We start from the raw sequence: 21,969 nt of genomic DNA on the forward strand, positions 1-21,969 counted from the left end.
TTTAGAGGAAGCATGGTGGTGGCAGCATCATGCAGTGGGGATGTTTTTCAGCGGCAGGGACTGGGAGACTAGTCAGGATCGAGGCAAAGATGAACAGAGCAAAGTACAGAGAGATCCTTGATGAAAACCTGCTCCTGAGCACTCAGGACAGACTGGGGCGAAGATTCACATTCCAACGGGACAATTAACTAAGCAACAAATGGCTGTGCAGCGACGCTCCCGTCCAACCTGACAGAGCTTGAGAGGATCTGCAGAAAAGAATGGGGAGAAACTCCCCAAATACAGGTGTGTCAAGCTTGTGTCGTGTCATACCCAAGAAGACTCTAGGCTGTAGTCACTGCCAAAGGTGCTTCAACAAAGTACTGAGTAAAGGGTCTGAATACCTATGTGAATGTGATATTACAATGTTTAAATGTATTAATTTGCAAACATAAAAAAAGTGTTTTTGCCTTGTCATTATGGGTGTATTGCATGTAGATTGATGGAGAGGAAATAATTAAAATAATTCTAGAATAAGGCTGTAACAATTTTTTTGGGGGGGGGAATTAAAGGGGGTCTGAATACTTTCCTGAATGCACTGTATGTATATACACACGCTTAAGTAACCATATACAGTACGCACACACATACTTTCTCACATACATGCACACACACTTCAATCTCCGCTTCACAATGAAATGTCTAGAGGGTAGGAGTTATTTTGGAATCCAGCATCTCTCACACATACAAACACACACCCACGCTAGTCACTCTCTTGTATAACCGCAGACATTGAGAAGAAGCAGCCAGGCGAGGACTGTGCCCCAGAGCCTGCCCCCAGCTCAAGCCGCTCAAGCAACAGCCAGTCAGTCATCTTCTATAGCGAATCAAGCAGCAGCAGTAGCCAATCCCTTTCGTCAGCGCCTGTCAGCTCAGAGGACCCGTTGCCCAGAGACACAAAAGCCACGCCTCTACCTGAACAAGATGGTAAGGACAGGAGCCTATGTCCTGCAGTTTGGAATGTTGATTTTTTTTTTTATACATGTGTGATCAACTGCCTCGATTCGGTCTTATGTGCATTTTTTAAATATTTTTTTTTACATTGGATAAAAGTAGAGACTCCAAGCTATAAAATGGTATATCATACACTGCAGTTGAGGAACAATGGGGAAGTAATTCTGATTTGGAAGTTGATAAACTTGACTCTTGAATGTTTTGGTACACCTACTGGAGGTTTCTTTGTATACCCATTCAGCATCATTCACACCCTCTTATATGGAACGCCGTTTGGGTCTTTGCGTGTCAAAAAAGATACACGTCAAATAACGCGTTGGCGCGTTAAATAAGCTTTTAATTTGGCATGTAAAATAACAGTTTAATTGTAGAATGTTGTGTTAGGCCGCAACTTCTGGTATTAGCTAGGTAGCCACTTGTTGTTAGCCTATTGAAATTGAACATCAGGTCATGAAAAGAAATAGCTGGACCAGGTTATGTGTTGTGAAGCTAGCCACAATAAGGATTAGTCACAATTTTGGAATTTGGTGTTTGCTTTCAAAATAAAAGTACCTATTTAAAAGTGATGCGAAAGGTTACAATTGGTGGAATCATGCCATATTTAGACTAGATAATGTTAAACAAGGTTGGAATGTCACGCAATGAAATGGGGTATCAGTCTACTCGGTGACACCCACAGAACACAACTGTGAAGAGTTTATGCAAATATTAGCTTTGTAGCTCTTTTCGCGGGACTGTGAATGAAATTCCCTCCCCAGTCAGTCTATTGTGTGTATTGACATTCATATTGCACTGTACGCTTTACCTAAGGATTGGGGACCAAGCATTGGGGACCAATGAAATGGGGTAACAGTCTACCCAATATATTTTTTCCCAACGTCCTCCTCAGAGTTATCAGACTCAAAAACATCCACGCAGTGTTGTTTTTCCTTTGGAATAGTGTTCAATCCACATAGGTTGACAGTAAATGTGTCTCAATTCATAGTTCTTTCAGAGTCCCACAATAAGAGCTACAACGCTAATGTTCTCTGGGTGTCAATGAGTAGACTGATACCCCATGTCATTGATCCACAATCCATAGATAAGGCTGTACAGTGAAATAAGTATGCCCCTAATGCAATTTTAAAGTCTAATACATCCAGTGTGATTTCAGCAGATCTCTGTCAAATTAGGGTTATTTTAGATGACACCTAGGTAACTATAGCTACTGAAACAGATTGTCGTTTTGCTATGTTTTTGGGGAAGAACATTGTATGCATCATGAGCTAGCTAGCTTTTTTTAAAATGACCAGCACTGTAGGTGCGCGTTTACCAGCATAATAGCATACATATCGATGAATCGTTGTGACATATGAGTGAAAGTGTAATCAATGAGTAATAACTACGTAAAAAATGTATCACCGCGTTAAATTATTACATGACATGCAGTCATATTCAGGTCCTGATTGGTCAACAAGCTCATTTGACACGTCACACTTATCTTTTTTTTACATGCAAAGACCCAAATGGCATTCCGTACTCTTAAGCTTTAGCCCCATCCATATCTTTAAGGAGTCACATGTGAGGCTATGTGGCAAACACACCCTATATCAAATAGAATTGAAGATTATTTGTCACATGCACAGGATACAGAAGGTGTAAACGATACAGTGAAGTGGTTACTTGCATAGTAGCAATATCAAAAACAGAGTGTCCAGATAAACATATTTACTCGACACACTTGTCTAAGTTGATGGGTAATGTGAAGGAAATGCTGTAACCAACCCCCAGCCAAATCTAGATAAGTGGATGGGTCACTATTGTAAAGACGTGTACACATGTTCATGAAATGGCCGTAATCACCCAGACACACTTGGCTAATTTGATGGGTCATATAATAATCCGGCCGAAGAGTCTTGTTTAGACATGTAGCTAGCTAGCTAAACAACGAACCCAACTCGTACTACTACCAATAAAAACATTGTCATAGCTGTAGTATGAATATGCAGGTAGCTAAAGCTAACAAACTAGCATTCAATGTTAGCTAGCAAACCTTAGGAATCAATTTACATGGTTAGTTATAGCCTGATTCGTATCATATTACTTCACAGATCATACACTTAACGTTAGCTAGCGAGCCAGCAACTTTTGCTAGTTATCTAACAGTATGCTTTAAATTACAAAATTAGAAACTTATCTGCAAATGTAGCTAGATTCCTACCCGTATACATGGATGAACGCTTTTGTGGCAGATTGGAACCATTTAACTCCATTTTTGTTTGTAGCTGTTTGACCAGCGTTGTGTCAAGTCACTCCGGTTCACACTGTGCAGAAATTAGCCCAGCACTTTTTTCAACTGATCTGTCGATAGCACCTGCTGAATTCAGGGCATCAATTTGGTTTAGAAAAGTAGCAAAACTTGTGTAGTTCTTGATGGACAATGTTATATCTTTCAAAAACAGTGCGATAGAAAGGACTGTCAAGACGTGCTGAACAGCTTACGTTATAGACAGAAGCATGCTACATGGCAGACCAATCCAAACTCATCTCCCAGCATGTCCAGCCCACCCATTATCTCAGCCAATCATGCCTAGCGGGAAGGTTCCTGACTTTTTCTGTGGCTAAACCAACTAGGCTGGTAATTGACCAATTGTATTCGTATTTATGGATGGAATACAAGTTTGTTATTAAAGCACATGAGAGTTAACGTTCCAGATGGCATTTCAGCCCCAAAAAACGCATTTTGATAAAATATAAATGTTTATGTTCAAATGCCGCTACTGTGAAGTAGTGAAGTGCGATTTACACTTAGTTTCCTGAAACGAGTCATATACATAGTACATTTAAAAAACATAACCGGGAATGCACAATAAAGTCAGAGACGTTGTGGTACCTAGACCACCAGTTAATACAGATTTTTCGTGTCTTTTTGTGTGTTTCCATGAGACGGACACAGTCTGCTTTCTTTAATAAACACACACACTTACTCCTTTAGTCCAGGAGCCTGCTATTGCCAAGGACACATCTGCTATTTTCTGCAACAACGGTGGAGCTGCCCAGACCAGGCTATATCTGTCCTGGCATACATAGGAGAGAGAGGTGGGAGAAAGGAAGGCAGTTGGAGTACTGGGCAGATCTTCCACTATCTGGAAGAGCTGCCCAGGTTATGTATACAAAGAGGTGGTTTACAGTCCACTTTAAATAGTGATCTGTCATGACTGGGACCCATTTAAATTAACGGGAAAATGCATTTCTGTAGCGATTTAGTGTAATATACTTGACTTGTCAGTCACATATCGACTCTTGGTTTTTCAACCTCAATTCGACCTCTGTAAGACCAAGACATGTCAGACACAGATTAGATATCATAGGTAGCTAGGGCCTCCCGAGTGGCGCAGTGGTCTAATACACTAGAGATCCTGGTTCAAGTCCAGGCTCTGTCGCAGCTGGCCGCGACCGGGAGACCCATGGGGCGGCACACAATTGGCCCAGCGTCGTCTGGGTTAGTGGAGGGTTTGGTCTGCAGGGATGGTCTTGTTCCATTGAACTCTAGCGACTCCTGTGGTGGGCCGGGCTGACACGGTTGCCAGGTGTACAGTGTTTCCTCCGACACATTGGTGTGGCTGGCTTCCGGGTTAAGCGGTCATTGTGTCAAGAAGCAATGAGGCTTGGTTGGGTCGTGTTTCGAGGACGCGTGGCTCTCGACCTTCGCCTCTCCCGAGTCCATACAGGACTTGCAGCGATGAGACAAGACTGTAACTACCAATTGGATACCACAAATTGGGGAGAAAAAAGTGCTAATAAAATATATCATAGGTAGCTAAGTAAGCCAAATGTAAAGATAATTTGGATCCCATTCATTGGATACCATTTATATGTCACGAAAAGGATTAATGCTGCCAAGTTGCTCTTCCAGCAAGTCTAGAAAAGTTTAAGTAAGTCAGATTCAGCATTGGCTGCCTTACCCCTATATAATTATCTACAAATTGAACTGTAAAACTGTGTTGTTTCACTTCTAAATAGGTGACTCTAGCCAAACTTAAAATGTCTAGATGTAAAATGGACATTTTAGGGCCACAAAACAACATTAGTCTATTAAATGCTTCCATGGAAAAATACATGGGGGTGGGGGGGATAAATAATAATAAATCTATACAGTGGGGAGAACAAGTATTTGATACACTGCCGATTTTGCAGGTTTTCCCACTTACAAAGCATGTAGAGGTCTGTAATTTGTATCAATAGGTACACTTCAACTGTGAGAGACGGAATATAAAATCACATTGTATGATTTTGAAGTATTTCATTTGCATTTTAATGCATAACATAAGTATTTGATACATCAGAAAAGCAGAACTTAATATTTGGTACAGTAACATTTGTTTGCAATTACAGAGATCATACGTTTCCTGTAGTTCTTGACCAGGTTTGCACACACTGCAGCAGGGATTTTGGCCCAGTCCTCCATACAGACCTTCTCCAGATCCTTCAGGTTTCAGGACTGTCACTGGGCAATACGGACTTTCAGCTCCCTCCAAAGATGTTCTATTGGGTTCAGGTCTGGAGACTGGCTAGGCCACTCCAGGACCTTGAAGCTTCTTACGGAGCCACTCCTTAGTTGCCCTGGCTGTGTGTTTCAGGTCGTTGTCATGCTGGAAGACCCAGCCACGACCCATCTTCAATGCTCTTACTGAGGGAAGAAGGTTGTTGGCCAAGATCTCGCGATACATGGCCCCATCCATCCTCACCTCAATACGGTGCAGTCGTCCTGTCACCTTTGCAGAAAAGCATCCCCAAAGAATGATGTTTCCACCTTCATGCTTCACAGTTGGGATGGTGTTCTTGGGGTTGTACTCATCCTTCTTCTTCCTCCAAACACGGCGAGTGGAGTTTAGACCAAAAAGCTCTATTTTTGTCTCATCAGACCACATGACCTTCTCCCATTCCTCCTCTGGATCATCCAGATGGTCATTGGAAAACTTCAGACGGGCCTGGACATGCGCTGGTTTGAGCAGGGGGACCTTGCGTGCGCTGTAGGATTTTAATCCATGACGGCGTAGTGTGTTACTAATGGTTTTCTTTGAGACTGTGGTCCCAGCTCTCTTCAGGTCATTGACCAGGTCCTGCCGTGTAGTTCTGGGCTGAGCCCTCACCTTCCTCATGATCATTGATGCCCCACGAGGTGAGATCTTGCATGGAGCCCCAGACCGAGGGTGATTGACAGTCATCTTGAACTTCTTCCATTTTCGAATAATTGCGCCAACAGTTGTTGCCTTCTCACCAAGCTGCTTGCCTACTGTCCTGTAGCCCATCCCAGCCTTGTGCAGGTCTACAATTTTATCCCTGATGTCCTTACACAGCTCTCTGGTCTTGGCCATTGTGGAGAGGTTGGAGTCTGTTTGATTGAGTGTGTGGACAGGTGTCTTTAATACAACGAGTTCAAACAGGTTCAGTTAATACAGGTAATGAGTGGAGAACAGGAGGGCCTCTTAAAGTAAAACTAACAGGCCTGTGAGAGCTGGAATTCTTACTGGTTGGTAGGTGAACAAATACTTATGTCATGCAATAAAATGCAAATTAATTACTTGAAAATCATACAATGTGATTTTCTGGATTTTTGTTTTAGATTCCGCCTCTCACAGTTGAAGTGTACCTATGATACAAAGCATACATGCTTTGTAAGTAGGAAAACCTGCAAAATCGGCAGTGTATCAAATAATTGTTCTCCCCACTGTGTGTGTGTGTGTGTGTGTGTGTATATATATACACACACACAGTCAGAAAATAACTAGATTGCATCATACCTTGACCCTCCATGTCTGTCTGTCTGCTCTTTGTAGTTGATGGATTGCACCAACCACAAGTCTCTCTTTTCTTTCTTTTTTCCCCTTTCTATTCCAGAAGTCTCCAGCACAGACACAGCCCACGGCATACTGGTATCCACCCCCACAAAACGGCCCTGCAACTCAGGTAGCTACGCCTCGACGGACCTAACACTAGGTTTCCATGTCAGGCGCCGTGTTCCCACTACGGGCCTGTCGACTCGACTTAACGGAGCCGGAATGGAGTGAGACTGGTGTCGGAGGGAATTGGAATCAACCACTGTTAATTGATCCAAAATGGCAGAGTTAATTGACCTGATAGGTAGACTGTAAATTGAAAGCAATAAGGGGAGATATGGGGAAAGTAGACTACCTCACATTTGTTAGGTAGTTTTCATTAAGTATATTCCCCATGCAATTGAAACTGCACCCGCATTTCAGTGAGCAAGTAAGTGAAGTGACCATAGTTTAGGCGCTCCAGTATTATGTAATATGGCTGCAATATATGGCCTTTCTATCTTATTAAGGTTGACATTAAGGAGTGGACACACATGCACGCACACACACATTTGTCAGCGAGACTTAAACGACTAAGGAACTCCTCTTCCTATGCTGGAGATCACATGTTTCTACCCTCCATTGAGGGCACTCGTCGCTAAAAAGAAGACCCATTAAAAAGGCAGAAAGACTGGAGATACCAAAGGGACTTCTACATTCCAAATTGCACCCTATTCCTTACATGGTGCACCCAGAGAGATTCCATAGGATAATGGGTGCGTAGGAATCGATCGGGAATGCCAAAGATTCGCCGGTCAACTTGGCCAAGTTCTCAGAAATGTATCGAGCAAAGATCTTTGTTCCACAGCCGAACCAGTGAGGAAAGAAACGTCTCTGGGATGGAGGATAAAAATCCTGACCTAAAACTGACTTCTTGGCAGATGCTTGACTAATTTTGTCAATGGCAACCATTTGAACTAAAGTACTGTATATGGGTATCATTGTTGTCTGTTATTTTGTTGTAGAATGTGATGGGGGACATGCTTTAATTAGCCCAATGCAGCATTTCTCAAACATCTCCTCGGGGACCCTCAGCCGTTCCTTGCATTTGATGTATTACAGAGGTAGTACACCTGATTCAACTTATCATCAAGCCCCTGGCTGCATTTCAAACTCATAAAAGACACCCTCTTCCACTTACCCTCGTCTTATGCCCTTGGGGGAATCCCCGTCACTGTCTTGGAAGTTGATCCAAATGATTAGCAAAACAAGGGAAGTTCTTAACGTAAGCTCCTCAGCCCTTGTTTTTGATCGAGTTTGCAAGTGTACAGTGATGTTCACTTTCGGGTCTGAAACACCCCATAATTCAATTTGCGATGATTGTATATCCGCAAAGAAAAGTTTGCCGAAACTTAAAACGTCAATATGGGAAAGTTAACATAAGTAAAAACGAATGTCAAAAGGTTCGAAATTGTGCTACTAATGCACATGACGGCACAAACACGTCTCAAATCAAATTTGATCTATCACACGCACCGAATACAACATGAGTAGGTGTTTCACCTTACAGTGAAATGCTTACTTCCAAGCCCTTAACCAACAATGCAGTTTTAAGAAAATCCCTAAAAAAGTAAGAGATAAGAATAACAAATAATTAAAGAGCAGCAATAAATAACAATAGCAGGGCTATATACAGGGGGTACCAGTACAGAGTCAATGTGCGGGGGGCACCGGTGTCGAGGTAATTGAGGTAATTATGTACATGAGGTTAGAGTTATTAAAGTGGCTATGCATAGGTAACAGAGAGTAGCTGCAGCGTAGGATGGGACAATGCAAATAATCTGGGTAGCCATTTGATTAGCTGTTCAGGAGTCTTATGGCTTGGGAGTAGAAGCTGTTTAGAAGCCTCTTGGACCTAGAGAACAATATACGACTAGGGTGTCTGGAGTCTTTGACAATTTGTAGGGCCTTTCTCTGACGCCGCCTGGTATAGAGGTCCTGGATGGCAGGAAGCTTGGCCCCGGTGATGTACTGGGCCGTATGTACTACCCTCTGTAGTGCCTTGTGGTCGGAGGCCAAGCGGTTGTCATACCAGGCAGTAATGCAACACGTCAGGATGCTCTCGATGGTGCAGCTGTAAAACCTTTTGAGGATCTGAGTACCTATGCCAAATATTTTCATTCTCCTGAGGGGAATAGGTTTTGTCGTGCCCTCTTTACGACTGTCTTGGTGTGCTTGGACCATGTTAGTTTGTTGGTGATGTGGACACCAAGGATCTTGAACCTCTCAACCTGCTCCACTACAGCCCGTCGATGAGAATGGGGGTGTGCTCGGTCCTCCTTTTCCTGTAGTCCACGATCATCTCCTTTTGTGTTGATCACATTGAGGGAGAGGTTGTTGTCCTTGCACCACACGGTCAGGTTTCTGACCTCTATATAGACTGTCTCATCATTGTCAGTGATCAGGCCTACCATTGTTGTCATCAGCAAACTTAATGATGGTGTTGGAATCATGCCTGGCCATGCGGTCATGCGAACAGGAAGTACAGGAGGGGACTGAGCACGCACCCCTGAGGGGCCCCCGTGTTGAGGATAAGTGTGGCGGGTGTCTTGTTACCTACTCTTACCACCTGGGGGTGGCCCGTCTTGAAGTACAGAATCCAGAATCCAGTGTTTAGTCCCAGGATCCTTAGCTTAGTGATGAGCTTTGAGGGCACTGTGGTGTTGAATGCTGAGCTGTAGTCAATGAACAGCATTCTCACATAGGTGTTCATTTTGTCCAGTTGGGAAAGGGAAGTGTGGAGTGCAATAGAGATTGCATCATCTGTGGATCTGTTGGTGCGGTATACAATTTTAAGTGAGTCTAGGATTTCTGGGATAATGGTGTTGATGTGAGCCATGACCAGCCTTTTTTAAAGTATTTCATGGCTACAGACGTGAGTGCTACGGGTCGGTAGTCATTTAGGCAGGTTACGTAGTGTTCTTGGGCACAGGGACTATGGTGGTCTGCTTGAAACATGTTGGCATTACAGACAGGGAGATGTTAAATGTCAGTGAAGACCCTTGCCAGGTGGTCAGCGCATGCTCGGAGTACACATCCTGGTAATCCGTTTGGCCCTGCATCCTTTTGAATGTCGACCAGTTTAAAGGTCTTACTCACGTCGGCTGTGGAGGGTGTGATCACACAGTTGTCCGGAACAGCTGATGCTCTCATGCATGTTTGTGTTACTTGCCTCAATGCGAGCATAGAAGTTATTTGTCTCATCTGGTAGGCTAGTGCCAGTGGGCAGCTCTCAGCTGTGCTTCCCTTTTTTAGTCTGTAATAGTTGGCAAGCCCTGCCACATCTAACGAACGTCGGGCCGGTATCGTACGTTTCGATCTTAGTCCTGTATTGACACTTTGCCTGTTTGATGGTTTGTCGGAGGGTATAGAGTCCCGCTCCTTGAAAGTGGCAGCTCTACCCTTTAGCTAAGTGCAAATGTTGCCTGTAATCCATAGCTTCTTGTTGGGGTATGTACAGTTGAAGTCGGAAGTTTACATACACTTAGGTTGGAGTCATTAAAACTAGTTTTTCAACCACTGATTACAAGTGTTATTTCATAGATTTGATGTATTCACTATAATTCTACCATACAGAAATTATTCTACCATACAGAAAATAAAGAAAAACCCATATATATATATATATATATATATATATATGGGTTTTTCTTCATTTTCTGTATGGTAGAATAATAGTGAATACATCAAATCTATGAAATAACACTTGGAATCATGTTAATTTCACTGGACTATAATAAAGGTGAAATTCAGTATTTTATTGCTAATAGTCATTCTATGGATCATTTAGCTATCTTTAAAAAATTACATATGTCAGCTTAGAACCCACCGAAGGCTTAGACTTATAATTATTTTGTAAGTTATCTGCTGCAAAACTTTGTTTTGACCTCAATAAGCAGTAGTGGCAGTATGCAAATCAGCGAGCCAAATGAACATCTCTTTCATCGATGTGTTTAGGTTCCTAACGTTCACCATGAAGATTTGTTCAAAAAGAGCCGTTTGTTCGCGTATGACCCTTCACTAAAACACACTCTTAATGGATCTGTGTGGCCTTTTTGTGTGTGTTTTCTTTTTGTGTTCGAGCAGCCTCTGAGTCAGAGAGTGACGCATCCCCAGAGAAGAGCGCACGGGTGGGCTCCGGGTCTAAGGAGTCGTCATCTACCAATGGGGGTCCCAAGCAGAAGGGAAGCCGGCGCTGCCACCGATGCCATACCAAACTGGAGCTGGTACAGCAAGAGCTCGGCTCCTGCCGCTGTGGTCAGTACACACGCACTCATAAAAACATAAACAGACATAGGCCTACATGTCTCCTGAGTTGCTCAGCGGTCTAAGGCCTCTTGCATTGAGATGCAGTGCGTCACTACAGTCCCTGGTTAGAATCCAGGCTGTATAACATCTGAACGATTTTGGGAGTCCCATACGGCTTCTCACAATCGGCCCAGTGTCGTCCGGGGTAGGCCGTCATTGTAAATAAGAATTTGTTCTTAACTGACTTGCCTAGTTAAATAAAGGTTACACAAACATATGGGACACTTTTACACATGCAAGCAAACACAGAGGCTCATACATACTTACACTCACACACACACGTTCTCATACAAATGCAGGTATGCTAACATTCCTCTGTTGACACGCAGTGCAGTGCATTCGGAAAGTATTCAGACCCCTTGACTTTTTACACATTTTGATAGGCTACAGCCTTATTCTAAAATGGATTAAATAAAGCATGTTTCTCATCAATCTACACACAATACCCCATAATGACGATGCAAAAACATGTTTTTAGAAATGTTTGCAAATGTATTAAAAAAAATTATACAGTATATACTTATTCACCTAAGTATTCAGACCCTTTGCTGTACAACTCAAATTTGAGCTCGGGCATTCTGTTTCCATTGATCATCCTTGAGATGTTTCTACAACTTGAATGGAGTCCACCTGTGGTAAATTCAATTGATTGGACATGATTTGGAAAGGCACACCACTATATAAGATCCCACAGTTGACAGTGCATGTCGGAGCACAAACCAAGCCATGAGGTTGAAGGAATTGTCCGTAGAGCTCCGAGACAGGATTGTGTCGAGGCACAAAAACATTTCAGCAGCGTTGAAGGTTCCCAAGAACACAGTGGTGTCTTTCTTAAATGGAAGAAGTTTGTAACCAACAAGACTCTTCCTAGAGCTGGCTGCTCGGCCAAACTGAGAAATCAGAGTAGAAGGGCCTTGGTCAGGGAGGTGACCAAGAACCCAATGGTCACTCTGACAGCACTCCAGAGTTCCTCTGTGGAGAGGGGAGAACCGTCCAGAAGGACAACCATCTCTGCAGCACTCTTCTGGAAAAGCCACATGACATCCCGCTTGGAGTTTGCCAAAAGGCACCTAAAGACTCTCAGACCATGAGAAACAAGATTCTCTGGTTTGATAAATCAAAGATTGAACTATTTGAACTGAATGCCAAGCATCATGTCTGGATGAAATCTGGCACCATCCCTATGGTGAAACATGGTGGTGGCAGCATCATGCTCTGGGGATGTTTTTCAGCAGCAGGTACTGGGAGACTAGTCAAGATCGAGGGAAAGATGAACAGAGATTATTGATGAAAACCTGCTTTGGAGCGCTCAGGACCTCAGACTGGGGTGAAGGTTCACCTTCCAACAGGACAATGACCCTAAGCACACAGCCGAGACAACGCAAGAGTGGCTTCAGGCCAAGTCTCTGAATGTCCTTGAGTGGCCCAGCCAGAGCCCAGACTTGAACCTGATCGAACATCTCTGGAGAGATGGGAAAATAGCTGTGAAGCGACGCTCCCCATCCAACCTGACAGAGCTTGAGAGGATCTGCAAAGAAGAATGAGAGAAACTTGCCAAATACAGGTGTGCCTAGCTTGCAGCGTCATACCCAAGGAGACTCAAGGCTATAATCGCTGCCAAAGGTTCTTCAACAAAGTATTGAGGAAAAGGTCAGAATCCCTATGTAAATGTGATATTTCTTTGTTTTTGTTTTTAATAAATTCTGAACCTGTTTCTGCTTTGTCATTATGGAGTGTGTGTAGATTGAGGTAAAGCAACTATTTAATCAATTTCAGTATGAGGCTGTAACGTAACAAATTTAGGAAAAAGGCAAGGAGTCTGAATAATTTCCAAATGCACTGTATATACTCAAACTTGACAAAAATACTGTACTGATATTTCTCAGTGGTAATACAAATCTAACAGCACATTTCTGCTTTTGTTTAGGCCTCATTCCGGGACAGAAAGCGATTCCCTTTCTTTACTTTCCTCTGGAGCATTAGAACTGGATTGAGATTTTGTACTTGACACACAAAACTGTAATACTGTTTTAAGAAACCTACTTTGAGCTAATGAACTTGTTTTTCATAAAAATAAAACTTCATACATAGACTCAACTCATCAGAGTTAAGAACTGACGCATAAGTTGCTTTACCCTCGTCTTCTAGAACTGAAAACCAGGAAGCATAGATTTAGGCCTCACTCAAAGAAATAGGCCACAATGTTGGGGTAAATTCCATTTTATTGCAGTGAATTCTTGAAGTTAACTGAAATTCCAATATTCTTAACTGTTTAAAATATATATATATATATTAAGAAAAGGTTAAATGGAATTTCAGGTCACGTCCTGAATTGACTGAATTAAAAGGGACCAACTCTAATTGGCCTTAGCTTAGAGACAACTAGACGGACACAGATAATCAGCTAAACTACTTTACTAATATTTAGCACTAGCATAGTTGACTACCCCTATTTTCATGTTGTCAACAGCAAGTACAAATCAATAGTCTAAATCACTTTGAATGAGCTACCTCTAAGGCTTAGCTATATATATATATATATATATATATATATATATATATATATATATACTGTATCTGATAACAATCATATCATGTTAGTAAGCCTATCATTTCAGCCACAAAGCAGTAGTTGTAGGCTACTTAATGTGTCATTCTAATGATGGCTTAATGACACGTCTCGCTGTTAGTGACTGAATGCTTCGCGGCCAAATTGATGGCACATTCTGTTTAAAGCTAGCAGCATTTTCACAGCAAAGTTAACTATCACTCGAGAAAGTGCTTTCCCTGCCGTTTGTCAGTAGAAGTACCTCACTTGATCCGTTTATCTATTGGCTGTGCTTTGTTTTTGGCTGTGAACGTTTTTCAGTGCAATAGCTTTGTACCTTTATCTTATATTAACCATGCTCTGTTTGAAGTTGTGTTAACTGTTAACACAAGTAGGTACATCTGTTAGCATTTTACATGTCAGAGGGTGTGTGTGTGTGTGTGTGTGTGTGTGTGTACGGTGCATGTGTCCATATGTACACAACAGTCACACACACCACTTCAGGGACACACACCAGTTACTTTAGTCACCAAACCTCTTTCTCCTCATACTCCCACCAAGCCACGCTCTCCCCTATCCCACTCCCCTTTTGCGTCCATCAGCCACTCCCTCTTCTACCATTACCTTCGGCTCCATGCTAGCCCCGCTGTAGCACCACACCACCCCACACACTACCACATCTTTCTTTATTCATTCCTGTGCATGGCTTAATAATTGCCTCTGCCACTCTTCAATTAAAGGGCGCTTCGGTCGCTGTCGCTCTGAGACTTTAATCAGTGTTCGTTGCTGTCAGGAACATTATGCATATTAACGAATACATTAAGACTCCCAACGTAACTAACAAGTCGCTCTCTCTCTCTCTGTATTATTGAGACTCCTTTCAGCTACCAGGGCTTTGTGGAGGACCGACACAATGGAGACTCAATGGGGAGGATCGCTGGTGGTAGTGTCTTCACTGGCAATGATACTCAGGCAGCTTAGCTCCTAAGGGCTGATTTGAGATCAGGGATCTTTGACTGACAATGATACTCAGGCTGGAGTGTATTGAAGAAGGTGGGTGTTGTACCTCCTAATGACTGACTCGAGGTCAGTCCTAGCTCCTAAGAATTGGTTTGTGATTACATGTTTCAGGCGTAGAGTATTGAAGACAGGCGTTGTTGCTTCTTAGGACTGATTTGAGATTCGGTGTTTGATGTACTCATTGGTGTTCTCGTGAACACAGAACTGAGAACAGAGTATGATAGCATTAGAATACTTTATTCTCTATACTCTGTTCTCAGTCCTTAGGAGCTAAGCTGCCTGAGTATCATTGCCAGTGAAGCCACTACCACCAGCGATCCTCCCCATTGAGTCTCTATTGTGTCGGCCCTCCACAAAGCCCTGGTAGCTGCATTAGCTACAATTGCATTAGCTGGGGTTGAAGCTTTACAACGTGGAGATGCATTTGCTTGTCTCTCTTCTATTGAATTGGATCTGGATGTATTGACGTATTAGAGAAAATGTTGCCACTATACTGTAGCTAGGGGATCGTGGTCTGTGCCCAATTTAACTTTTGAAAGAATTTGAAAAAGTACACTCTTCTGCACCCTTACTCCCCTTCTCCATCTCCTCTCTTAATCTCCTCTCTATCTATTCACATCTTCATTTAATCTTTTTTATCCCCCTTTCCTGCCCGTCACCATCAAAATATGTAGCCTAACAACAAGGGTGCTCCCAAAGAGGACAAAATGATGCCTAAAAAAACTGGGGGAGGGCCAGAAAAGTAAGGGAGTTTAACTATTGGTGCAACGACACATCTGTAAACCAATTGAAAAAGGAGAACAACGTTTCTCCTGCCTCATTTTCTCCCCACTCCACAACTCCCCTATGTTGAAGAATGCATTACATGTATTTAGGTTTGGAAATGTCCATAAGGCGTATGCTTCCCAGCTGAAACTGTTTGGTAGAGTTTGTACATCTAAGACAACATTCTGTGATGTTTTTGTTAGTTTTGGACTTTGGTGAGGGTTTTTACGGCTGTTCAGGCACACATTATTTTTTGGAGGCAAGCCGAAGTTTGGAGCCGAAGTCTACGCCCCTTCATCGGTGATTGGTCAACAGTATGGATTCTTCAATAGTCTTTTAATGAGACGACTCATTTTCATGCACATTTTTCATTGAGAAATACTTCACTAAACATCTTACTTAGATGTAAAATTGTGCGACTAAGATCTATTCGGCAAACCGTCAGAATGAATGACAGACTTCTTGTTAGATTAATTCTGACTATTTTGAGAGAGAGTGTACTGGCTACAGCTTCTCAAAATGGACAAACATTACTATTGATAATGCGTTTTCTAGTTTTTCAAGCAAAGGTCTTTTAAGGGAGTATACGATCACACTCGTTCCGTTCGGCAAAGAGCATAGTCAGCACCACTTCAACATTTTTGGGTGTGTCAACTCATGCTATATATAAAAAGTAAGAAAACATCTCACCTTCTCACCAACAGGCTATGTGTTCTGCATGCTCCACCGGCTGCCCGAGCAGCACGACTGCCTCTTCGACCACCTGGGGCGCGGGCGTGAAGAAGCCGTCCTCAAGATGGTCAAGCTGGATCGCAAGGTGGGCCGCTCATGCCAGCGCATCGGTGAGGAGTGCACCTGAATCCCCCCCCCCCCATCCCCAACCCCGACGATGAGAGCGAGGAAGAGGAAAGAGACTGCGTCCTAAATCATTCATCTTTATCCAGAAATGTGCACTTGTACAGACCACGTCATGGATTTCTTAAAAGTATAGGATTGGTGTAAAGCATTGGTTGCGTTGTTAAATCAATGTGAGAAAGTGTGTCAGTGGAGACTTCGGGGAAAGGGTGGCAAATGGGGACGGTGACAAATGCTCACTTTATACTCACTCTTGTCCCCACTGCCACTTTTTGTTGTGACAATGCTCTTACCTCAAATAAGCAGACAAAGCACTTCTAGTTTTCGCGCCCTGACAAGGGACTGCTAAAGCCACCTATCTGTCACTTCCCTGTCTACCAACCTCATAATAAAGACCAGAGCCCCCTCATGTCATCACTATCACAGAGTGGGATGAAGTTACCCCCTAAACACTGATCTAAGGTCCGTTTTTAGTTCAGGTCAACCCACTGATTAAGGGTATGATGCAAGGGAGGTTAAGCTGATCTTAGATCTGTACCTAAGGAGCACCTACCACCCCAAGACATCCCTTGAATCCCTCTCCCTCTACTGTTTTGTGATTTTGACCTATGACTTTTGAGCGTGTCACACCCACCACTGCTTTTCTCAGCCTTAACCTCTCCCATCTCCAGATCAGGGACATCCCTGTTCAGAAAAAACTAAAGCCATCTGCTGCTTATTGCAACTGTCCCTATCATCATCACCACCACCTCAGGTTGTGGGAGAATCCAATGAGAGGGGTTAACTGGGGGAGAGGCAGGGGGGGGGTTGGACTATTGCAACTCCCTTCCCCTTACCCCCTCCCTTTCTGACCTGCCTGCTGCTGTTGACACAGCAGCCATTTTCTGTATCTTGGGAGAGAGAACTTCCTTTCTAGACAACAGGCACCGATCGTCCCCTAGTTAGTGGGGTTGGATTAAAAATGGAACAGTCTGTCTGTCAGGGATTTAATCCATCTCCCCGAGTGAGTTTCAGTCGCTATGGAGACGGAAAACACACCCCTTGAGATTTACTTTGGCTATGATGTTCATGCTACTACGGGTGCTGGCCAAGGATAAACTTCTAAGATGGACACAAAAGCAAAGAGCTGTCATGAGACCTCTATATGTGCCTCTATCGGAATCTGGTTCCCCCTGCGCACATACATACACAAACACTCTTACATACAGTTCAGCCCACATGCGCAGAGCACAAGGACAGCTAAGCAAAATCAAGTGGTACACATTGGACTGTGCTGAATTTGTGGAGAACCTTTTGACAAAGTTCTTCAGTGGGACGCTCATGGTTGTTCAGGTTTTGCTCGATATAACCCATAATATCTTAGCCATGGACTTAATTTCCCATTAGCCCCCACTGTTTGAAATGTTTCTGCGACGCCTCTGTCTCTCGATGCCATCCCCGACCCCTCGGTGGGATTCTAACTCCCTCTTTCTTTCACAGATTCTCTTCTTCCTGCCCTTGCCCGTCGCACACCACTGTCTTTCTCCTTTCACTCTCTCCATTTCATTTCCAGACATCATGTCTTGCTCTCACCCACCTTACTCTCCATTAATCCTTCCCTCTTTCATTCTCATTTCTCCACAGTATTGATTTTCTCACTTGCTTGCTTTCTCTCGCGCGCGCGCTCGCGCACACACACACACGCACACACACACCTCTTCTTGCCAAAGAGCGAACATTGAGTGAGAGGTTGGGGCCTGGCCATAGGTGGGGCTGTGGGGCTACAAGCAGAGCAGGGAGGAAAAATTTAATAGACATTGAATTGTTGTAAAATAATATTGTGTATCTGAAAGAAAAACCCTTATTTAACCCTCTTTGTTTTTTGAAATGTTATTTTACTTACACATTAGCATAGTACTGCATTTTTTGTTTGACATTTTAAGAAAAAATGGATAAGAGAATTCTGTAGCCTTTGTTTTCTTTTGTTCCCTTTTGTTGCTAAAAAATAAAGTAATAAACTGGATGAGATGAGGTGTAGTGTGGTCAATGTCTCATGTCTCATGGAGAGATGGATGGAGGGAGGAGCATGAACAAACACTGGGCCGTGTTCAGCAGGGCACAATGTTTCGGTAGAAATATGCAACTCAGAACAAACATGCCTATGTTGTCAGCTCTTGTATGAATGTGTGTACATCCTATTTCAACGGCACGTGTGCATGGTGTCTGTGTGCAGTCTACACACATTCACACATTTAACAGGTAGTTTGCTACTTAGTGTTTGCTGGCACTGTGCATGCTGTTGGCTCTGTGCCATGATGGCTGTAGCAGAGTTTTATGGTGATGTAAATAGCTGTTTATTGGCGACAGTATACCCACTTGCAGCTGCTCTGAATTACAAAAATAATTTGTTAAGTGTGTGCGCATTTACGTGTGCTTGCGTGTGTGGTGCCCATGTGCTTTTGTGTATGGAGATTTTTACAAACAGGCAAGGTGGGTATTTGATGCCATCCTCATATCCACTAATTAGTGTTTTCGATAAAAGATAAACCTATGTATGATCAAAAGGTGGCTTCAAACGAACGCTAACATTGGCCAGCAGCCAACATCACATGGGCAGAATTTGTAGTACTCCACTATCCCCAATTTGGATAAGAGATGCTTAGCCCACCGATATGCTCAGTTGTCTGCACACAGCCCAGTTACCTTTCTGCCCTATTCCCTATTTCGGTTTAAGTTTGGTATCCATTCTATTTTAAATAGAGCGGTTCAAGAAATCTAAAATCCAGATAATTAATTTGATCTTATCCATTATCGTCAGAGCTGATTTTCTGTTCATTCTTACATCTTAGCACTGTTATTACCACTGTGTGGGTGTGGGTGTGTGAGAGAGAGTAGCCTGTGAGTTTGTGTGTTGGTTATTAGGAAATGGGATCTGTAGCTGCCAGTGGCTCAATAGTGGTAAAGGGGGATTTGAAGATGAAATGCTGTTAAGGGTAAAAGACATCCATTTGCAGCACAGCAAACAAGGAGTCCTGTCATTTAGCTGGTTCTTGGCCGGCCATGCAATTGTAATCCATACACACAATTGAACCTCCAATTTTGTTTAATAGAAGGTCATTGAACACACATGTTTTTGGAATGCTCAATTTAAGGTAGTGAATCTACAAAATTGTAGAGTTTGAGAGCGAGTGTGTGTATGTACACACAGGCTGCCTTAGCTATGTTTCATAGGTTTTAAATTAAACTGGGGCCCACACTGACTGTTTAATGTAAAATATATGTTATTCATACATTTTACATTGTGTGACATTGTGTGACAGCTTCATAGCTTCATAGAAATTAAACACATATGAACAAGGTATTTTTAATTGTCAGATAATAATCATAGCAGTTCATTTACGGGGGATAATTTCGGTTAGGGGGGCCCTTCAAATGCATTTTAAAACCAGGCCCCATATCGCTAGGTCTGCCCAGGTGTACACGAAAGTGTTCTCTTAAGACTTGAGGTGGACACATTAGTTGGAGTCTGAGTCATTTACTAATGCAATAGAAAGGCTGATGTCCGGGCAGCGAGTGAAACCCATGTATATTAGACTTATATTAGATTCCAGAACAATTATCACAAAAGCATGGGTTCAGTTACATCTTAAACACATTATTACCAACTGAGCCCATTTCAGAACGAATAATGTCTGTGATAACCAGTCAATCAGCAAAGTGTATGATTAGTCAGCTATTGTTATATTAATCCTTTATGGCAATTTCAGGGTGGTTTCCTGGACACAGATTCAACCTAATCCTGGACTAAAAAGCATTTTCAATGGAGATTCTCCATTGATTTGACATTTTCTTCCACTACTTGGCTTAATCTGTGCCAGGAAACTTCCCCTTTAAGTACAGTGTGGGTGAATACAGTTTGTCTGATCCATGCGGGAATTGAAACCACAATCTTGGCATTGCTAGCGCAACGCTCTCAGGACTATTATTAAAATCTGTGTAAACTATAGCCAACCTGTTTTAGTTTCATTAGATGCTTTTGGCTTCTATTTCATTCTGTGAGGATGGCGACGATACCAGACGAGCATTGATATCTGAGACGGCATTAAAAGGCCCCTTAGCAGTGCACTAAGTATTGAAAGTGTGTGTGTCCCAAATGGCACCCCATTGCCTACATAGTACACTACTTTTGACCATAAGGCACTGGTCAAAATAAGTGCACAATGTAGGGAATAGGGTGCCATTGGGACACAGACAGCAAGTGTTTCATGGATGGAGCATTTTGTGACATTGTATGTAATGTATCTTGTAGGCCAGTTTTTCCGGACACAGATTTTTAAAAATCAGTTCTTGGTCCAGAATTGGTCATATTTCATCCAGGAAACTGGTTCTAGTATGGATACCAATATCCCATTTTTGGCACAGTAGCCTATAAACAGACATTTTCAAACACACATAAATGTCTATACACCAAAATGACGACCATACAATTTCACCGATAGGAAATATCTGCTATTCCAGTCAAAGCCCAAAACCTCCAAATTTACTTGAACTATTTTCCTCCCACACAGGTTCCATAGAAGCCGCTCTCCCACCTGTAGACCCGTTGATACTTAGTCACATTTAGGAGAAAATTGATGGCGACGGCAGAAGAATCCCAGTGCACCTATTAATATCAGTTTTTCTTGTGACCTTTCCATGCCGCTGACAGTACAGTTTCTGGACTGCCCTCAATAAACCACTAAAATGTATGAATCTTTAATGAAGCATTAGCGATGAATACAGGATTGGGTTCCTGCAGAGTCTGGGAAACAGGCAGGCATGGACGACAGAGGTGGTAAGGTTTCAGCCCGTCGTGACTGGAAAGTGTAGGCCTGTCACTGGGCAAAGACGGGTGAAATCTACATGGTTTCCATGTTATTTCAACCAACATTTTCAGTGTGATTTCATTGTTTCAACAAAAGACTAATTCGATTTTCGAAAAAGTAATTGAAGTTCAAATATTTTGACCTTGTTTCAACTCAACTGTTAATCAAATCAAATTTTATTGGTCACATACACATGGTTAGCAGATGTTAATGCGAGTGTAGCGAAATGCTTGTGCTTCTAGTTCCGACAGTGCAGTAATATCTAACAAGTAATCTAACAATTTCACAACTACTACATAATACACAGAAATGTAAAAGGATGGAATAAGAATATGTACATATAAAAATATGGATGAACGATGGCCGAGCGGCATAGGCAAGATGCAATAGATGGTATAAAATACATAACTCATCTCATATATACATACTGTAAGATATGTAAACATTATTACGTAACCAGTGATCCATTAAAGTGGCTAATGATTTGAGTCTGTATGTAGGCAGCATCTTCTCTGTGTTAGTGATGGCTGTTCAACCGTCTTTGAGATATAAGCTGTTTCTCAGTCTCTCGGTCCCAGCTTTGATGCACATGTACTGTCCTCGCCTGCTGGATGGTAGCGGGATGAACAGACAGTGGCTCAGGTGGTTGTTGTCCTTGATCTTTTTGGCCTTCCTGTGACATCGGGTGCTGTAGGTGTCCTGGAGGGCAGGTAGTTTGCCCCAGGTGATGCGTTGTGCAGACCGCACTACCCTCTGGAGAGCCTTGCGGTTGAGGCTG

At 42.8% G+C, this 21,969-nt stretch overlaps 1 protein-coding gene across 3 annotated transcripts in view; it reads left to right on the forward strand.

The window, feature by feature from the left end:
- The window catches only part of LOC115102814 (AN1-type zinc finger protein 3-like), a 45,766-nt gene extending 27,417 nt beyond the window's left edge, over positions 1-18,349 (forward strand). For 2 of the 3 annotated variants that reach the window (XM_065012887.1, XM_029623127.2), the window contains 4 exons: positions 769-966; positions 6,874-6,942; positions 10,938-11,108; positions 16,197-18,349. In XM_065012887.1, coding sequence (XP_064868959.1) covers positions 769-966; positions 6,874-6,942; positions 10,938-11,108; positions 16,197-16,351 — 593 coding nt within the window. In that variant the 3' untranslated portion in view covers positions 16,352-18,349. Of the gene's footprint in view, positions 1-768; positions 967-6,873; positions 6,943-10,937; positions 11,109-13,086; positions 13,674-16,196 lie in introns of those variants that run through there. The other variant, XM_029623128.2, reaches the window with a different exon arrangement.
- The last annotated feature ends 3,620 nt before the right edge of the window (positions 18,350-21,969 follow it).

This window comes from Oncorhynchus nerka, linkage group LG28 (assembly GCF_034236695.1).
Source record: "Oncorhynchus nerka isolate Pitt River linkage group LG28, Oner_Uvic_2.0, whole genome shotgun sequence".
Lineage (NCBI taxonomy): Eukaryota > Metazoa > Chordata > Actinopteri > Salmoniformes > Salmonidae > Oncorhynchus > Oncorhynchus nerka.